The 19,347-nt window shown below is 46.5% G+C and overlaps 1 protein-coding gene across 1 annotated transcript in view; it reads left to right on the forward strand.

The window, feature by feature from the left end:
- Positions 1-649: 649 nt before the first annotated feature.
- The window catches only part of Ptp36E (protein tyrosine phosphatase 36E), a 102,820-nt gene continuing 84,122 nt past the window's right edge, over positions 650-19,347 (forward strand). The window contains exons 1-2 of the mRNA XM_075875647.1: positions 650-1,058; positions 1,969-2,244. Of these exons, the coding sequence (XP_075731762.1) occupies positions 981-1,058; positions 1,969-2,244 (354 nt within the window). The 5' untranslated portion in view covers positions 650-980. The remainder of the gene's footprint in view (positions 1,059-1,968; positions 2,245-19,347) is intronic.

Genomic DNA, 19,347 nt, shown 5'->3' on the forward strand with positions numbered 1-19,347 from the left:
AGTAAATATGCACGCTGGTCCGCTTTGTCGTACGAATTTCATTTTGTTGTATTTTCGCCTTATCAAGTTCTGGTCTATATAGTTTGAAATGCTACAAGGAGACTATATACGAATGATTATCTTGTTTAAGGTGGGTTTGAAGCCGAGATTGAGTAGTCTCTGAAGCTAGAGTCTTTGCTCGAGGCATATTGTCAATTTCTTGTATCTGATTCATGTGCCTATTGTTACAAGTGATATCGAATGTAAAGAACGAATTATTAGTTCCCCTGCTGCTTCTTTACAACGTGGTTTGATAGTAGTAGTGACAGACAACGGGCATTATTTGTGGCAGTAATGCACGTTGTTGGTGTGACTCGTTCCTCGAAGTGGTTGCTCTTGTAATGCAGTTGATCCTGTGATCGCATAATGGTGAAGGTGCCGGGGCCAAGTCCTCAAGTTGCGAGCACAGTTTATAGCCATACTGATTCTCTCTTTATGAAGAAAATGAGTTCGTAAGATGAGGTGAAGTGGCGCATGGACTGTACCGTCTGCACGCTGTAGTCTTCCTTTTAGTTGACAGTAAGAGCCCTTGACTCTCTTAGGTCCCTTTCTTGTGAAGTTCCTTACATTTACACTGCATAAACCTTCTCCATTCGCAGAAACAGCCGACTCTCGATCGACGGTGGTCCCTTCTCCGCTATTCCGAGACGGTGAACGAGCTATCGTCTCTCATCACCGGAGGAGGCATCGTTATCGCAAGCAACAGCAGCACCGTAAGCTCACTGAGCAGCAGCAGAAGCATTGGCCACAATGGTATCTTCGTGGTTCCGCGCGTGACCGCGCGGTGGCGCTGCCGCTAAAGCCTCCTGCGTGAAAGGAGGAGTGGAGGCAGTGCGCATGCGCGGGCGGCCCAGCCGCACTGCAGGCTGGCCGACAGCGGCGTGAGAAAGCACTCCAGCGACGCGGCGCTGGAAGCCCCGCCTTCAGGCGCCCGCCCCAAGATGGGCAGAGGCAGCAAGAAGTCCTCGTCCTCGGCGCCTGCCGCTTCCAACGCGCCGACGCAGGCGTCGACGCCGAAGGTGAGAATCCGCACTGAGCGTGTCGGTATGTGGTTTGACCAGCGTTCGAAGTTTCGAAACTGAGAAAAAAAAAACTCCCAAGCATTTCCCCGAGGGCGAACATGGTTAAGTGTAAGAATAGCAGACTGGGCTTGTTGGTTTAACATATTTGCAGCTTAAGGCGCGAAAACGACACGGACGAAGAGAGAGACACGGACGAAGACACGGCGCTCCGTGTGTGTGTACTGTCTCTCTTCGTCCGTGTCGTTTTCGCGCCTTAAGCTGCAAATATGGTTAAGTGCGAAGGCACGGGGTGATGCTATGAGGGGGAGTAAAGTTAAAGTCCGTTGGCATTCGCCAGTGAGTTGACGTGAACTCCCCCGTGTGATCACATTGCGATTCCCAGGAACCATTATACCCTCTCGGGAAATCTTGGTGAGTTTACGCGTATATGTGAGAGTAAATTCGCACTATAATGATGTTTATGTCCGCGGCCTGCTTCGCCCGCTTGCGCTCGGCTACAGTGTACTAGAATTCTTCTAGTACACTGTAGCTCGGCATCACAGGTGCGCGCAGCCACGGAGCGGAGGGTGGAGCGCGCGCAATCACGTGGTGTGTGACGTCGCTGCGCCGTTGCTACAGACGCTCCTCTCCGCTCCTCGGGCCGTTGCTAGGGGAGAGGAGGAGGCGCACCACGGACGGCGGATTCAGGCTCGCTTATAAAGTGCATTCGCACTTAAAATGACCCGCGCCCTCTTGAGCTTGACGACATTGGTTAAGTTTCCGGGCAAGGGGGACGGATTTTGATGAGGTTAATTGCTAACACATTAATATGAAAACACATTAGTTTAACAACTAAGGCAGTGTGTAACACAACGTCTAAGAATTGCCTTCTTAACATTACATAAGTCGCCGCGTTCTTCTCTCTCAGCTCAAGAACAAGTCTAAGAGCAAGTCCAAGTCTTCGCACGGGTCTGCGCCGCCTCCGCCGCGGACCAAGCCGCGGGGACAGCGGCTGCGCAGCGCCAACTCCGGCGTCATCAGCTCGCTGAACATGCTTCAGCTGTCGCTGCTCAACAGCGGTCTTCTGCCCCTGCCGGACGAGGCATCCTCCTTCATACCCACCCAGCCCATCGAGCTGGCCCGGTTCCCAAAGCACATAGCGCTCTTCAAGAAGTACGACGTGCTCCTCAAAACGGAGTTCCTGGTGAGTCTCCTACACGCCTGTAGCAACGATCCTTGATTATCATATAGTCATCGCCTAGTACCTAGACAAGCATGTCATGTGAATAGCCCGACAAACATCGACAGTTCTCCATTAAAATAAACGCTATGCTTCTTGGAGTTCCTTATATATTCCTTTTATAGCATAAAAAAACACCCCACAGCATATGGACGGGTTGACCTTCAGCCTCAGGTATGCGCAGCATTTGCTTTTTAATCGATAGCATGCACAGGTATGAACGCAGAAACTAGAGCAATATTGGTGAGCGCTGCTGATGTGGTTGGATTTGAGCCGTCTGCGCCTGTGGTTGGGTTTAGCCATAAAAGTGCAAGTACAAACAGTGCTCTAAATCGTTCACCAATTTTTTATAAAAAACAGAGCGACATTTTCCACGTCGGAGTATTCCAAGAAAGAAAACGTCGTCTTTAATAATTCTCTCTCTTTCGTCTTGCTGCGTGGGCCACGCGTTGTATCGCGCGACGGACGCGATGCAAAGACAAAGACCCAGGGCCCGTTGTAAGGAGTACTGGCCGCGAGGGCCTCCACTATAGAGAGGCCAGCGCTGCGATCGCTATGACTCCACAGATAGGATGCGTAGTCGTGGAATACGGCAGGTTTGCTTTCGCGACACCACTTGCACCGTTCCCCGTGGTTGCACCGGTTCTTAGTCGCGATTCCACGATTCAAATTAGACACAAGAGTGCCACTGTGGGCACCGATTCGTTAGTTTGCTTGCCCGTATTATCGGGTCTTACCGCTTCTTTAAGCATTGAGCTTCAAAACAAAGGGAAGCTCGCACGGTGTCCACAGCAAAAGCGCAGGAAATGCGGTGTTCTAGCAGACAGTCAACGTGGCATCCTATGAGTGACGTCATCACGTAGGTGGCGCCACGGTACGTCCTCGAGGCCAATAGGGCAGGAGACGCGACCCAGGCGGACGCTCATGAAACTGTCTTTATTACTATGCATAGGGAATCATATGCGAGGCCAGTTCCCAAACCGGAACAGAAACCACAATGCCACATCGTCATCGTCCTCTCTTGAATTAAACAGCATGCAATTGTTCTACCACGTTATACAAGGCGTACTAAAGCCACTATAGTGCCACAATACGCACGCAAAAGTGAGCGAAGTCGGTCGGTCGGTCGGTCCCAGTTCGCTTCACGTCGTGACGGGCTTCTGCAACCGGCCCGATCCCGGGCATGCCAGACAGCCAGAATTTGCGTGTCTAGGACGGGACTACACGGGAGCTAGTCCCACTCCTCCTCGCTCAACTTGAGGCATCTCGACGCACACTCCTAATTGTGGTCCAATGTTGAGGTCTGCCCTTAGGACGGGCAAGCGGCGTAGTTTCATACGGTGTTTAAATTTCGTCTAATATACATGAACGCGTTGCATAGTATTCAAACCCATTGACAGTGATTGGGACAAATAAATAGTTTTTAGGGGTGAAGCTCCTTATAGCGGCACCCGTTCGTCCCTCGTAGCCGTTGTAGTGTGTAACAAGTATAACATTTTGACCTCCAAGGTGGTGCCGGTGAGAGATTTCTTCTGTGCGTTGTTGAACAATAAAAGATAGTGCTCAATGTACATGCCCATGGCTGCTAATGGGGAATGAGAGACAGGAGCATTCGGCTTTTAGTTAACGCGCACGCTGCGATCCCCATTAGCAGCCATTGGCATGTACAGTGAGCAAAATCTGACAGGAAAAGGTTGCTACATCATACTCGTTGGGTGAACCTCCTTAGTTTTATAAAGGTTTAGCGAGTGTTGAGCCGCAGTGCCATGAATACAGTGAACTAGTATATACCATGAACTCGAGGTGGTTAAAGGTGGGAAGTAGACCCGAAGCGCAAGCCGTAAGAAAGCGTGCGTGTGCCACCTCTCGTTTAGTCCTTGGAATGTCCGCTGGATGGCGGTGCTTCTATATGGGGAATATATGATGAAAAGATGCGAGATGGTGCTACTTGGAGTGTTGAATAAATGGACGAACGGACACACAGACAGATGCATGGATGGACGCATGAACGGACGCAGGGGCGGATGCATGGACGAACGAAGGGACGGACGCACGAACAGATGCACGGACGGGTGGATGGACGCATGAACGGTCACACAGACGGACGCATGGACGGACGGAAGCAAGAACGAATGGACAGACGAATGCTTCGCCCCACTCTCCATCATTCACTCCGTGGATATGCTGTCCTTTTCTTTTCTTCAAAGAGATGCGCTTCTTCAAAGAGGCGCGTTTAAATATTTTGCGCAAAACGCGTCAAGTGCTGCAGTACAATCAATGACTAAGCTGTATCGACACTTGCGCTTCGTAGTATAGCGTGCACGTCCGTTAGGTGTTACGTGATTGCTATTAAGCCCAAAGACACGCCCTGACCCTTGTGGCGAAAACAAGAAACAAGCTTATTCGCCGATTGTTACGTGGCATGTGACGCAATTCGAAGCAAAAAGAAGAAAAAAAAGAGCGTGGAGGAAAGGAATTAAGGGCTCTTTTGTTAGCGCAGTGCTGGTGTCCTAACCAGTGGAACCATGTGCCCGACGGAAGTCGGGAGATGAGCTGTAGAGAAAACGAGGTGAAAAATAAAAGGTAAAGAGCTCCGGCTGTGTTACGAAACTCTAATGATGTCAATCTGTGCCAACGACTGCGGCAGGTGCTGTCCCGTTACGCCGTCTTGTAATACAGAGGTGAATAATAAAACTAATGCTTTTTAAGCAGTGAGGTGCTTGCGTGTTTCGCAGCAGCGTAGGAGCGACAGCTGGCATTAGCTCATTTCCAGATCTTTAATGAAAATTTAAAAAAAAGTTGGGAAAGGTTGAAGTGTCAGAAAATCAAAAACAGTGTCCGCAAGATTTGGATATCAAGCATGAGTGGAACTGCTTCCTTTCGGTATATCGGGCCAGCTAAACGCTGGATCCTTCGCTGTACAATTTTTGGGGGGTTTGAAAAGGCCTGCTCAAGCGTAGCGTTTTTTTAAAATTTATTCCATTACCAGCTACGGAAGTTTTAGCTGGAAGTTTATCACTTGACAAATCTGCTGTATCCCGGGGCCGCCAACACTACATTAAAAAAACAAGAGGACACCTGTGTGTGCTACCTTGATTACTGTGTGGAATTTTTATTACTACAGACTGGACGACGTGAATAATATATGGGTGTGTGATCATGTTTTTTAAAGGCGGAACATTTCTTTCTTTGTGTACTGCGAACAGTTTTTCTATCTATCTATCTATCTATCTATCTATCTATCTATCTATCTATCTATCTATCTATCTATCTATCTATCTATCTATCTATCTATCTATCTATCTATCTATCTATCTATCTATCTATCTATCTATCTATCTATCTATCTATCTATCTATCTATCTATCTATCTATATCTATCTATATCTATCTATATCTATCTATCTATCTATCTATCTATCTATCTATATCTATCTATCTATATCTATCTATCTATATCTATCTATCTATCTATCTATCTATATCTATCTATCTATATCTATCTATCTATATCTATCTATTTATCTATCTATCTATTTATCTATCTATCTATATCTATCTATCTATCTATTTATCTATCTCTATTTATCTCTATTTATCTATCTATCTCTATTTATCTCTATTTATCTCTATTTATCTCTATTTATCTCTATCTATCTCTATTTATCTCTATTTATCTCTATCTATTTATTTATCTATCTATCTATCTCTATCTATCTATCTCTATCTATCTCTCTATCTCTATCTATCTCTATATATCTCTCTATCTCTATCTATCTCTATATATCTCTCTATCTCTATATATCTATTTCTTTTTTATTTATCTATTTATCTATATATTTATCTGTGTCTGTCTGTCTGTCTGTCTTTCTAGTCGCTTACGTGAACCAAAATTAGTTCGGGCTAGGTGATCATGACATGAAAAAGTCACAGCTTTGCCGCAAAGGCCAAGCAATGAGCGCGATAGGAAAAAGTTGGAAGGTTACACGCAAAATGGCAAGAAGATCGAATCGTGTCCCGTGTCTCTCACGCACAAATAACGCACGAAACGTACTCACAGGTACAGATGAACGCGAATAAGCGTCTCAGTTGTTATTTCGATGTGTCTTAAAAGTGCGCTGTTTTCGCAAACAAAGGCTGTGCAACAATTGCAGTGAACTTTTGCGTCCTCTAACTACAACAGAATCGTTCCAGTGGAGGCCAAAGGCCAACCAAGACGCACGATCCTCCCCACAGCGAGATAAGCAGGTGCAAGTGAGCGTCTACATGTGCTCTCCACGGGGCAAAGTACGCGTAAGAGATGAAAGTGCGCGCCGCCGCGTAGTGACGATGTGGCGACGTGCGCTAATTGCGCCATCTTTCTGATAATTCTGAAAACACGATAGTTCCCCCTCCCTTTGAGATGCCCGTCAGCAGCAATCAGTGGTAGTTATAAGTCTCTTGTCGTTTGAACATTGAAGGACGCGCTTCTCCGTAGCTCCGCGGCTAACGCCTCGCACTCACGTTTCAGGAATTCCACGTTTGATTTCACGCCAGAGTCTTTCTCTGGAGTTTTTCTTGCGTTTTCGTATATATAGATACGTATACATATACGGTGAGTGACGGCAACGCCCACGTCGACGCCGACGCTGGTGGCGAAATCCAGCCGAGAATGTCCGTATAATTGCTATCGCGATAATAGTGTCTCAATCCCGTTGCGTACGTCGCCAAGCACTTCCCGTCAAACAGTAAGCCCATAGCCGTGGGCTAGTATGCGCCACTGGTACGTAAGTATGTGCCACACGTGATCGACACTTAGTATATATCTATTAGGAACGACGAGAACACACATCGGTAATTATAGCGCGTGAGCCTTAAGAAAAACCTAACATCGGCAGCGTGGACCCGAGGAATGCAAAGAATAAATGTCAGGGTCCCAGCAGGTATCGCACACCACTATTCTGCGTGGCAATCAAGCATTCTACCACAGATCCACGCCAGGTCTCGGAACTGCTTTTCAAATAAACGCTATGTTCTTGAAACGCCAGTTGTGGTTGCAGTGCTGACTATTCAATTTTATAAACATTGCATATGTACTCCTTTTATAACGTCAATTGTGGTTAGGTGCCATGCGCTGAAGTTGATTTATGTAGCAGCGTCCAGAGCTACCATTATCGCGAGCACCAGCGCTTCGTATCAGCTTCTGGTGTTGCTGATACCCGTGTTCCTGTTGGCACCGTTGCGCAAGTGCAAACAACGTATTATATAAACATCTGCCACGGTTCGGCATATGTACGTGCGAGCATCATTTGCACATATATTTAGCTTCATTTCATAGCGTGTCGCTCGCTACGAAAATCGCAACACGATCTCCTTCCCTCCGCGCGCTTCGCATAACGTCGATTCTCAAGGTACGTGGGATCGGCCGAATTTTTTGTTTTAGGGGCGAACCTCCTTATGGCGTGGCTTGTGCGTCCGTCGTATTCATATGATGAATACATGATGAAAAGATGCGAGATGGCTGTACTTTGAGTGTTCATTAGATAGACGGACGGACAGACGGACGCATGAACAGACGCATGGACGGACGGACAGACGCACGAATGGACAGACGGGAGAATGGACGTACGGATGGATGCACGGATGGTCACACGAATAAACGGATGCACGGACGGACGGACGGAAGAAAGAACGAATGGGTGGACGCAAGCACGGACGGACTGACGAACGCTTCGGCCCACCAATCATCATTCACTCCGTGAAGATGAAGTGATATTTTTTTTTAAATCAAGGAGTCCAGTGTGTGATACTTTTATGCTGATAGAAACCAATTGCTTGCTTTCGAATTTTCAATGCAGTGACATGGTTCAAGCCACATACAGTCGCAGACGTGACACGTGGATCTTTAAACTCCCGAGACAGAACGTCGTGACGAAACCAAGGGTTTCCACCTCTCTCGTAGATATGCGGCCGTGTCGTCGTTACCGTATACTCTATCACTTCGGAGTCTCTTCGCAGCCGCCCTGGCCTCTCCCGTAACCTAGTGTTCTCTCGTCGTATATACGTACTCGTCCTCGACTCGCCATCGTCGCTTCACAGCTGTTTGTAGAGCAGAGCAGAGTAGAGTAGATCCTTGATTTTTCGGCACACACCCACACTAACCCCGCCGCAGTGGTCTAGTGGCTAAGGTACTCGGCTGCTGACCCGCAGGTTGCGGGTTTAAATCCCGGCTGCGGCGGCTGCATTTCCGATGGAGGCGGAAATGTCGTAGGCCCGTGTGTTCAGATTTGGGTGCACGGTAAAGAACCCCAGGTGGTCAAAATTTCTGGAGCCCTCCACTACGGCGTCTCTCATAATCATATGGTGGTTTTGGGACGTTAAACCCCACAAATCAATCAATCAATCACCCACACTGGAGGATTGGCCAAGAACTGGATGGTTTTTATAATAGAATTCTTCAATAAAAGGTTGGAATTCGTTCAATTAAAACGAAGAGAGATGAGATCGAAGAAATCAATAATGCAATAACTTAATGTACCGGAATGCAAGCAATCAAGTAGCGAATTTTGCTTTTAAAATAACGAAGTCGGGAAAATAACACACAGGAGAAAATATTTGTCGGGATAACTGCTGCCCCCATTTTTATCGGACCAATGGTGAGTATGGGTATCACCCACTTTCTGTAGCTCATTCCCGCTTATGATGACGATATGGTAAGATGATGATAGTAGCCATATCGGCTACGGATCTGGGTGTTTCCGCAGAAGTGTTTTGTAAATTACTTCAGTGGATAATAACGCATTCTTCTTCTTAGTTAACATACAGGCCGTAGAAATAAATTACAACTAGCTAAGGCAGATTCGCCCTTGGAGAGAGAGAGAGAGAGAGAGAGAGAGAGAGAGAGAGAGAGAGGAAAGGCAGGGAGGTTAACCAAGCTTGGCTCGGTTGGCTACCCTACACTTGGGGTGGGGTAAAAGGGGAATAATAGAACGAAAAGAGACAGAAAAGAAGAGGAGTAAGAAAGAGAAGCATAAATAGTCAGCTCGAAACTACACAGCACGGCCTCGCACAGTTCTTTCACAAGCGGTCGTGAAATTTGGTGTTCCTTAAAAAGTACAAGAGGGCTTTCGTGGCTTTGCGCGTATGGGAAGCCGTCGGCCAAGGTCCCAGGATCTTCTCTTCTGTAAGCGGCCGTGAATCCAGCTGACAGAGCCTGGCTTCCATAATACGTCGTTCGGTCTGGTATGCTGGGCAATGACATAGAATGTGCTCAAGCGTTTCCTCGCAGGCGCAGATGTTGCATGCCGAAGTGCTCGCCATTCCAAGGAGACGCCCTTGGAAGTGTTGTAGTCGCCAGCGAGGTGACTGAGCATGCTAATCACTGTGCTAATACCGATATTTTTTTACTGCACTACAAAAATTCACGAAACTGCTCCAGGATGAGAACGATACAGAAGCGCACTCCTGCCACAATCAGTCTGCTACTTGCCTGTAAATTCCTATTTGTGTATGTAATATAACAGTAATAAAGACATTCGAAACATATATTTTACACGTGTTTGATACTACTGTAACCTACGTTCAAGATAACTATCTGGCCGGAATGGCAAAAAGTAATTACTGAACTTTTTCTGCTTCTATTACGTTATTTCGTCCTTTTGTTAGGACGATTTATCACTTGAAATGCCTAAATATTCATATAACAAATTCTCGGTCAATCCTCGGAGTGGGCATGAGCCATAATTGAGGAACCATCGTCATCACGATCACTTCTGTCTCGATTAAACACTGTGCGAACCTCGCCGCCTGCATGTTCTGGAAATTTTCCTTCGTATGCTCAACACTTTGACAGCTTACATGAAATATCGGGCACGTCGGCGATGGCGGTTAGCTTAAAAAGCTCGGCCGTCAAAAATGATTCCCGGATCCCGCTCGTTGGCAGTCAAATTAGAGGGCCCACGACTGTACCACACCCACTCACTCGCCCCTCGTTGATCCACCGAAATATGCTGCCGTGAGCGACGTTTCCTGCAAAGCGCAGCGGGCAATGCGATTGACTCGGATATACATATATAGAAGCTCGCCCAGAGTTTGGAACGCAGTTAGCGCATTTGTTCCGTTATGAGGTGCCATTTTTGAAGAAAGGCCCCATCCGGTTTCCGAACGGGTGGGAAATTTGAAATGCCGTGGATAATTTTTTTTCTCATTATACATGCGCTGAGCGAATGGCGCGAAGTACGAACGACGAATATAATGAATAGAAGCTGCCACGGGCCCATTTCGCCTTTCTGTACATTGTACGCCATGTTTCCCGAGCCTTGGCGCACGGGCTCTGTCAAGCCTGATCAATGGCTTTTTCGTCTGTACCCACCAAGCACTACTGAGTGTCTTTCAAGCTCAATATGAATCCTGAGTGATTTATTGATTGGTTGAATAATTGATTGATTGATTGGTTTATCGATTGAGAACTAAACAAGAACAGTACGAGTAGTGTGTTGTAACGCTAGACCGGTTGTCACATTTCAAAGTAAACGATCATATGATAATGACGATGAAATGGAATCGAATAGATTGGAATGGAATGGAATAGATTAGAATGAGATCAAATGTAAACAAAGGAATAGATGGATGGATGTAGCCGTGTAAAAACGATATATACGACACATTTCTTTCGGTACGTTCTCACTCTTTCGCGTCTCTGATATGTACCCTTTAAGCCTTCATTTTCTGATATCGAGGATTATGTTCAAGACCTATCGGTGGCACCAAGGTGCTTGCTAGACCCCCCCCCCCCCCTCCCTTCTTTTGGGGATACAGAGTGGAAACGCAACGAACACGTTCGCTAAATTTGCTATTGGCCGCGTTCCAATCGTAAACAACATCGTAGACCGTAGTGACAGCTTAGAAGACAGCATCGAGCCCACGTTGTCCGAGATATAGAACGCGTCTGGATGGCTTCTACGCGACAAGACGCTTCCTCGCGTCTAGAAGAGAAAGCTAACATAAACAAGTGTCACTTTCGTTTCTTTAGCATACTTTGTGTTCAAATTTAATAAAACTTCAACGCAACTCGCATTCAGCTTCTGAAGAAACTTGCAGACGACCGTTCCGGGGAGATCCGTGCCATCTGAGCAGTTCGCTAAGCCGCCATCTTATTTGAACAGCAAAGTGGCTTGCATCGTGTTTGTCTACGATGCTGCCGTCTCGAAGCTGTCTATTTTGACGGCCACGAGAGAATCGGAACGATATTCGAGATGGCCGCTGTCCACTTAGCTGTCTAGTTAGCTGTGTACGGTGGGCATTGGAACACGGCAATTGTGTCCACGTCTCTTATTGCCAGCGTTATTCTCATAAATTACAGTTCTCCGCCGAGCTGCCCCCTCTCTTAAATTCCTGCTGACACTCAGGCCACTGAGATAACGACCAGACATTGCTTCTGAGGTTACATAGCGGTAAATTAGTTTAAAAATTTTATACAGTTTTCGTAAAGGAGCTCGACGCTCAAAGGTGAAAGGGGGTACGTATTCGACTTGAAGAGGCCGAGCCGGGCTTTTTGCTAGGCCCGCGTCGTGTAGTTACGTTTTCGCACGGACGCCGATAGGCTGCGGGGTATAGGGCTCTGACTCTAGTGTCCATGGGAGCTGCAACACACGGCGCTTCAACTAATACAGGGAATGATGGGGAGTTAGTTACCAGATTTGTCTATTCTTCGTATTTCCGGCTTCGTTTGGTTTCGCACGGCTTAGAGCTGCTTTGGCACGAGACGACAGTCGGCAAAAGTTTACCAGTTACGGTTCCCCACCTTAACCATTTAGGATGATCAATGCACATACGGGCACGAAGTTTACAACGGTTCATTATTGTATTCGAAACGAAACCCAAATACAGCAGTAAACAAAGCCACAAATGCGTTCAAAGCCAGCAAGCACGAAGACTAGGCAAATCCGTGTACTACCCCTCGTTCTCATGGTGGCTCAACGATCGCAGTGCCACAGTCCCCTCTAGTTAATTTTAGGAAGCTCTATGGCCCGGAGTACCTATGGCTTATGAATTCAGAACACTGCCCAACACACAACAGACTACTCAGAAAGACGCTGGTCGGTAATGTTTAGTGTGCGTGTTCGCTAAGTTTCGATTTGTGTCAGTACCCCACCGCGGTGCTCTAATGGCTAAGGTACTCGGCTGCTGACCTGCAGGTCGCGGGATGGAATTCCAACTGCGGCGGCTGCATTTCCGGTAAAGGCGGGAGTGCTGTAGGCCCGTGTGCTCATATTTGGGTGCACGTTAAAGGACCCCAGGTGGTCAAAATTTCCGGAGCCTTCCACTGCGGCGTCTTTCATACTCATATGGTGGTTTTGGTACGTTAAACCCCACATACCACTCAATCAATTTATGGCAGTACTAACGAACGAAGAGCTTGATCGGATATTATTAGTAATGATTCATCGCCGTACGTTGGTCATTACTCTACAAAGGATGGACGCAAAAGGCGCCACTGTTTATCTACTTCTCCATAGTAAGAGTGTTGCGTAACATTCTATTGCGGAATTTCGAACTAGCCGAGATGAATGCACTAACAGAGGCATTCAGCCGCAAACCGTTCTTGCGACAAAAAAAAATAAAGAATGAAAAAAGACTGGTTAGAATCGAGAAGATTCGACAGGCGCTTCTTATATGAGAGAACATTCTCGGGATTTCCTACAGCACAAAGACAGGACGCACTTCATCAAAAGGTTAGCCGGAACCTCCCTTTCCTGTTCAGAGTTTGCGGGGGTACGGAATAATGCATGAGCTCCGAACTAGGTTCAGATCGAAGACAGGCGACGGCGATTGTCTGTCGTGCGAAGCTATGTGATGGCGATTTCGTTAGCATATATACACGAAAAACGTGAGTCTTTATCAAACTACAAAGACACAAAATCCATATTTTTTTTTACGTTTAGGATCTTGGAGTTCCCCGAACTAAAAGTGCTGCTAACTAGCTGTGACTTTCTCTTTATTCGCGATTCAACCGTGAATGGTTACAGCGAAACCTGGAATAATTTCGCAGTTAGCACTGTCAAAATCGAATCAAAATCAAAATTAGTTTATTAGGACGCGTGTACAATAGATGCGTACATAATATTTGGACAGACGCACGTTAAAGCATCCAGGTGGTCGAAATTTCCGAAGCCTTCCACTACGGCGTCTCTTATAATCATATGTTGGTTTTGGGACGTTACACCCTATATATCAATAATATTTGGGCCAATAGCTTAAGTGGCTAGTAGCTGGTCCAACAGAGATCATCAGTAAAAGTTAGCAGCGCACCCGATTGGTCATGAACATGATTGGCTTTATACGTATGGAAGTTTCAGCGATGCACAATCTACGTATGACAAGGTGATTACATTTCAGTAGACGATAAAAAATATTTGCAAGAAAGGTCAAAGTTACGCATATTTTTTTTTATTCTAGTGTTCTGCGTTCCAAGTTTGAGCTCCAAAGAATTCTAACAATTGTTCGCCATAAACATTGTTACAGGGAGGAAGATTTAATTTTAACTGGCCTATTTGCCTGGTGTTTGCACGCGGGAAGTTGAATGCGTTGTCCAGCTAGCCGGTCTCGTTTCGGTCTGTTTTTGTTCCACGTCGGCTGTCGTTGGTTCACGCTATTATCTTGGACGCGCGAACCTTTTAGCGTGGATGCGGAGTGTGTCCTCTTTCCGTTCTTTTTGAATCCACAGGAATCGGCAAGTGTGCCTTTCTGACGCTGTATTACTTAGCTGTAGCGTTAACCTTACTCGCGAGTCGCAACTCAATTTTTTTATTAGTTTTCGTGAAGTTCCGAGTATGGGACGAGGCCAGGCCTCTGCCCGGCGGGTATTTAATTCGTTGTCTTTTCGCAGTATACAAGGCTGACTGCCTCCGGGCGCCTGTCAGGCTTCTGGGGATGTCGACTTCTCCAGCATCAGATTAGCCTTTGCGGACTCGAGAATGTGTGCGAGGCAGAAGCAGAAAAAAAGATAGGGTGGCGATGGTACGCGTAAGGGTTTAATTAAGTACACGTGTAAGTAGGTTACGCAAAATAAGCCTCTGGTTATCGACAGGAGATCGGAGATGGTGAAAGGACGAGGGGGGAGGGGGGGAGTTATCGAGAACGTGTGTTTACTGTGTCGTTATAGAGGAACACCGCTGTGTCAATGCAGAAAAAAACGTAGCGCGTAAAAAAAAGGGGGGGGGGGGATGGAACGTGAAGCAAAGCCGAAAGAGAACACGCGCTAACTTGGAACTTAGCTTTCAGCCTAGCCTCTATGAATACCTAAAACACGCATTCGAACCGGCATAAGAAAAAAAGATAGAAAAAAATTGACACTATACAGACATGTGTCGTGCACCGCAGTAATAAATAAATAACAGTGTGCCCTACGCATACAAAACAAAAATGAATGACATGTCGCCACCTTCGAGAAAGTCTTTTAGTTCAATAGCTATTGTTATGGTTCTGGCTTGTAGGGCCTAAAATGGTGAAACAGCTGAAAATGTACAAAAAATGAGCTCATAAGAATGAACTTTATGCGACTAAGATTGTTGATTTGTTTTCTACACTTACGATCTAGCGCGCTTTCATTGAATAATGAGATGCGCTGCGTTGCCTTTCTCGCGACGAGGTGCAGTACTGACCGCTGCGTCTCCCGATGCCCGTCAGCCTACGAAAGTTATTGCGAAAAAAAAAAAAGCAAGAAGGAAAACCGTCGCGCTAAAGGGACCTTCCGCTTTGTAAATCGGCTGTATAGCAGCGCCACCGCGCCGTGAACCATGTAACGTGCGTGCCCGCTCAACCACGAGGAACGGGAGCACCCAGTTTTCCGGCCCGTATTTGTTTTCTGACGTCACACCTTCCTCTGACGTAATCAGACGCGCATCGTGACGTCTTCGTGACGTAATCAAGCGAACAGCGTGACGTCTTCATTACGTAAACGACTGAGAACGAGATTCAGTTGCCTTCAATCCGGTGGTAAGCGACGATCATCGGGCTCGATGGCTCCTCCCACTTTCTGTCCTCGCAGCTAACTGCAGACGCGCGGCTCGCGCCTGGCTATTCTTTATTATTTTTTCTTTATTTCTTTACCCGGAGCTCCTCTATGATTCGTGGTTGCCACGAAATGCAGTCGCTGGCGCAGTGCCAAGGGCGTCTCCTTTCGCTGTCTCTTTTCCTCAACCCCATAGTTCTCTTTTTAATTTTTTTTTCTCTTCTCCACGCGAGATGAGGCCGATTGTGCGACGAACTGTTCTCCGGGTCGAAGCCGCACTTCGCGCTGGTAAGCTTTGCTTCAATAACGCTGGTCATTGCGGCGAAAGCTGTGGCATTTCGTTGTTGACGCGAATTCTTACGTACCATTAGCGCCGGCTTTGGCGCAGTACAGTTGTGCAATACGATGAATCACATGATGTGTTCGTGGCTTCTTTTTATTGCGATATTAAATGGACACTTTTGAGTGAATTTTGCCGCTGGCGTTGCCGTCATTTACCGTATATATATATACGTACATACATATATATAACGCAAGAAAGAAAAATAGTCCAAAAAAGGTCTTCGGTGTGCGGAGTGGAACGTCAGACCTTTGAATCGTGAGTGCCAGGCGTTAGCCTCTGAGCCACGAAGGAGCACCTCCTGCAATGTTTCAACGGCAAGCTATTTATATCTACCACTTACCGCTGGCGATGGGCATCTCGGGGGAAACTATCGTGTTTTCAGCATTACCAGCGAGATGGCGCAATGAGCGCGCGTCGCCAGATCGTCACGACGCGGCGGCGCGCGCTCTCATCTCCAGCGCGTACTTTGCCCTGCGGAGAGGGGACGCTCACGCGTGCGTTCGCTTATTTTTCGGTGGGAACAATCGTTCGCCTTGTGATTTTACCGGAACGATTCTATTGTAATTGCCGGGCGCTCAAAGGTCACTGCGCTCGTTACAGTCTCCGTCTGCGAAAAGGGTGCACATTTCAGACACCTCAAAGTAGCAACTGAGGCGCTTCTTTGCGCTTATCTATATCTGTGAGTACGTTTCGTGCGTCATTTGTGCGTAAGAAACACGTGGGGCACGTTTTAATCTGCTTGCCAATCTTCGCGTGACCTTCCAATTTTTTGACATCGCGTTCATTGCTTCGCCTTTGCTGCAAAGCTGTGACCTTTTTTTTCCCTTGTAAACGCGTAGCATTTATTTGCGTACTACGAGCACTTTGGCTTCCATCTATCTACCCGCTTAAGTCTGGGTGTTTTGTGATCAATCTCTTAAGTTGACGTAACGAAAATTAGTAGGGGAGGGTAAGATGGCTTGTCGAATACGACTAGCTGGTTGTGACATGAATAATGTCTCAATCCCGTCGCGTTCGTCCCCAAGTACTTCCCGCCAGACAGCAGAGACAGTAGAGAAACGGGAGAGGAGAAACAAAGCGGAGGCAGCGCTCTGCCACCTCCTCGCGCTCACGTGAGGTGCGGGGTAAGAGTTGGGGCATGCGCAGTTAGAGTGGTCACGCCGCACACCGGATTGAGCTGCGCCATAAGCTTCTTCGCATTTGAAAGACCCTTAACTTTGTTTCAGCGGGTGTAAACAATGCGCCATTGCTCAGTATACCTGCCTTTCAGTGTTGTCTGAACCCGGTGACGCTTCGACACCGTATTTTAGTTTGTGTGAGTTCTTCTCCTAGAATTGGGTTTATTGTCTAACTGTCATGGTCTCGCTGCTCCTTGTGTCGTATGGATTCTGCGCAGCGCATATCTCAAAACATTTTGTGGACCATGAAAGTAGAGCTGTACAAATAACACCATTAGTTTCTGGTGCCTCTATAGACTCGGGGTATTCTACACCAATCGGTCAATAAATCTAGGAAATGTTCTGCGCAGTGCATAAATTTTCCTGATGTCGGCACCTCAAACGCAGCCTATGCGGCTGTGAGAAGACGATTGAGCACATTCTATGTCGCTGCCCATTTTAGCATACTCATCGACGTCTTCTACGAACCAAATCGACCGTTTTGAACTAAGACAGCTATCATAACAGAAGGTCGTGGTACCTCGGCCTACTGCTTCACGCATGTACAACGCTCTGAATGTCCTGCTGGGCTACGCGAAGGTGCTTGGACTTGACGAGCGTTCTTGAACTAACAGCGCGAGATCGTGTCTTGCAGGTTTAAACTAACTGTAGGTATTCTTTTTATCTTTTCTTTCTTTCTTTTTCTCGTTGTTTCTTATCTATCATTCCCCTTTTCGCCACCCCACGTGTAGGCTGGCCAACCGAGTTTAAGCGTGGTTAAGCTTCCTGTCTTTCCTCTGTTTCCCTCTCACACAAAAGTGAGGAAAAATTATGGTGTAGTGGGCATTTCACAACAGTAATTGCACTAGACAGTGTATGATAGCTTGAAGCTGCATAGGTCGCGCTTGCAGTCGTTCTTTTTCCAGTGGCATGCAGCATGGCTGAAGGCGATCCGCGAAGGACCCGACTACATGCTATCACGTTCCACGACACTCTTGAAGGCGAAGCGCAAACATCCCCCAAGTTTCCCAAGCTTTTCGGTGTTTATGTATTCAGCGCAATCAGTCAACGTCCGACACATTTCGGCTTTGTACAGCAATAACTACACCTTCTACGATTGGTGAAAAAAAAGTTGTAGTCACAGTGAGTCATCCTTGATCACACGTCGTTTCATTGCCTGGGCGTCGTTTGCGGGCTGCAAGGCTGAAACAAACACAAACATCCTCGGACTTTCATTCATTCCTCTCAAATATACAACTTCGCTTTCATTACTCGTTGGTTGGAAATAACCAAGCCCCTACGTCGCCTTCCCTGTACTGCACGTAATTCGTTGAAGCGCTGTTTAGGCCACCTCGTTCGCGTAGAAACACGTGCTCAGGGAGGCGCAGTCCAGCCAAACTTGTCTTTGAGCTCGAAAACTCGGGCGCCCCATTAGGCGACTCTCGCATGGCTAGTGCATCGCGCTTTGTGTCAGTAAAAGAGAAGCAAGCAAACAAACAAATGGTTGCGTGCAGTACTTCGAGAGCTATCCCATTAGAGAGCTTGCCCGGTGAGGTACCTATCGAAGATTTATCGATGGCTTGTGTCTGTCTAAAATAACCACATAGTGTGAACTCTGTTACGCCAGGGCGTTCTCTTCACCAACTTAACTACAACAGGCCCATAAATTAGCTAATGTTTTCGTTATGGTTATTATATAGATGTCCTTGCGGCGCTTCGCCTGAATTGTAATAAGTCTATCATATATTACGGAATCGTGAAGATATGCTAGTGGCGTCTTTTTAAATGTGCTGTTCTCTAGCCATTGTTTTAAACTTTACGTAAATGGTGTGTAAAGTTCTGACTCTTACGGGCAGCCGGCCGATGTCTTTCTTGGTTTATAAAAACCGTCCATAATTTCTCATTTCTCTTGTGAACTTGACGAGTTTCGTTCGAGCTCAGCTGAGCCCTGAAAAGACATTGTTTGGAGGCCCAGTCATTATGATCCATTATACACTGACTGTCTTTATAAGTCCAGTCGAGGGCGATTATTATCAATGTGTTGAAGTTACATCGAAAAAGAAAACATTATTTCTTACATGAATTAGTAAACAAAGATTTCACGATACCGAAGCCACCACTCTTTTATTGAGAAGACGCTTGGTAGGCGAAAAAACGGGTGAGAAACTCCTTGAACTTCCTTCGCCAGCACGTCAGGATGTCACACATTTTCACGCCATCACCTCATGCCTCTACGTAATCATTTATCGGTGAAATGTTCTTACACATTAATATGAAGGTTACAATGTCATAATGTACCAAGGTTCGAATGTTTCGTTTGAAGAGTGATACCAAAATACGCAAAAGAAAGCAAAATACGCAATTTAAGCGCTAATTTCAAAAGTGAAATAAATACCTTCATTTTTTCTTCTCGTAGTTAGCCATAATGATAAAATGAATAACAATCTCGTGTAGAAGGTATATAGCTTATTAGAATCCCTTAAAAAATCGTTGTGACAGCCACACATTTTGCATGCAGCGCGGTCTGTGGTACCACTGGCGAACTTTGTTTACGGCATACAAAAACGAGCTCTTTT

Source organism: Rhipicephalus microplus, chromosome 10 (genome assembly GCF_043290135.1).
Source record: "Rhipicephalus microplus isolate Deutch F79 chromosome 10, USDA_Rmic, whole genome shotgun sequence".
Classification (NCBI taxonomy): domain Eukaryota; kingdom Metazoa; phylum Arthropoda; class Arachnida; order Ixodida; family Ixodidae; genus Rhipicephalus; species Rhipicephalus microplus.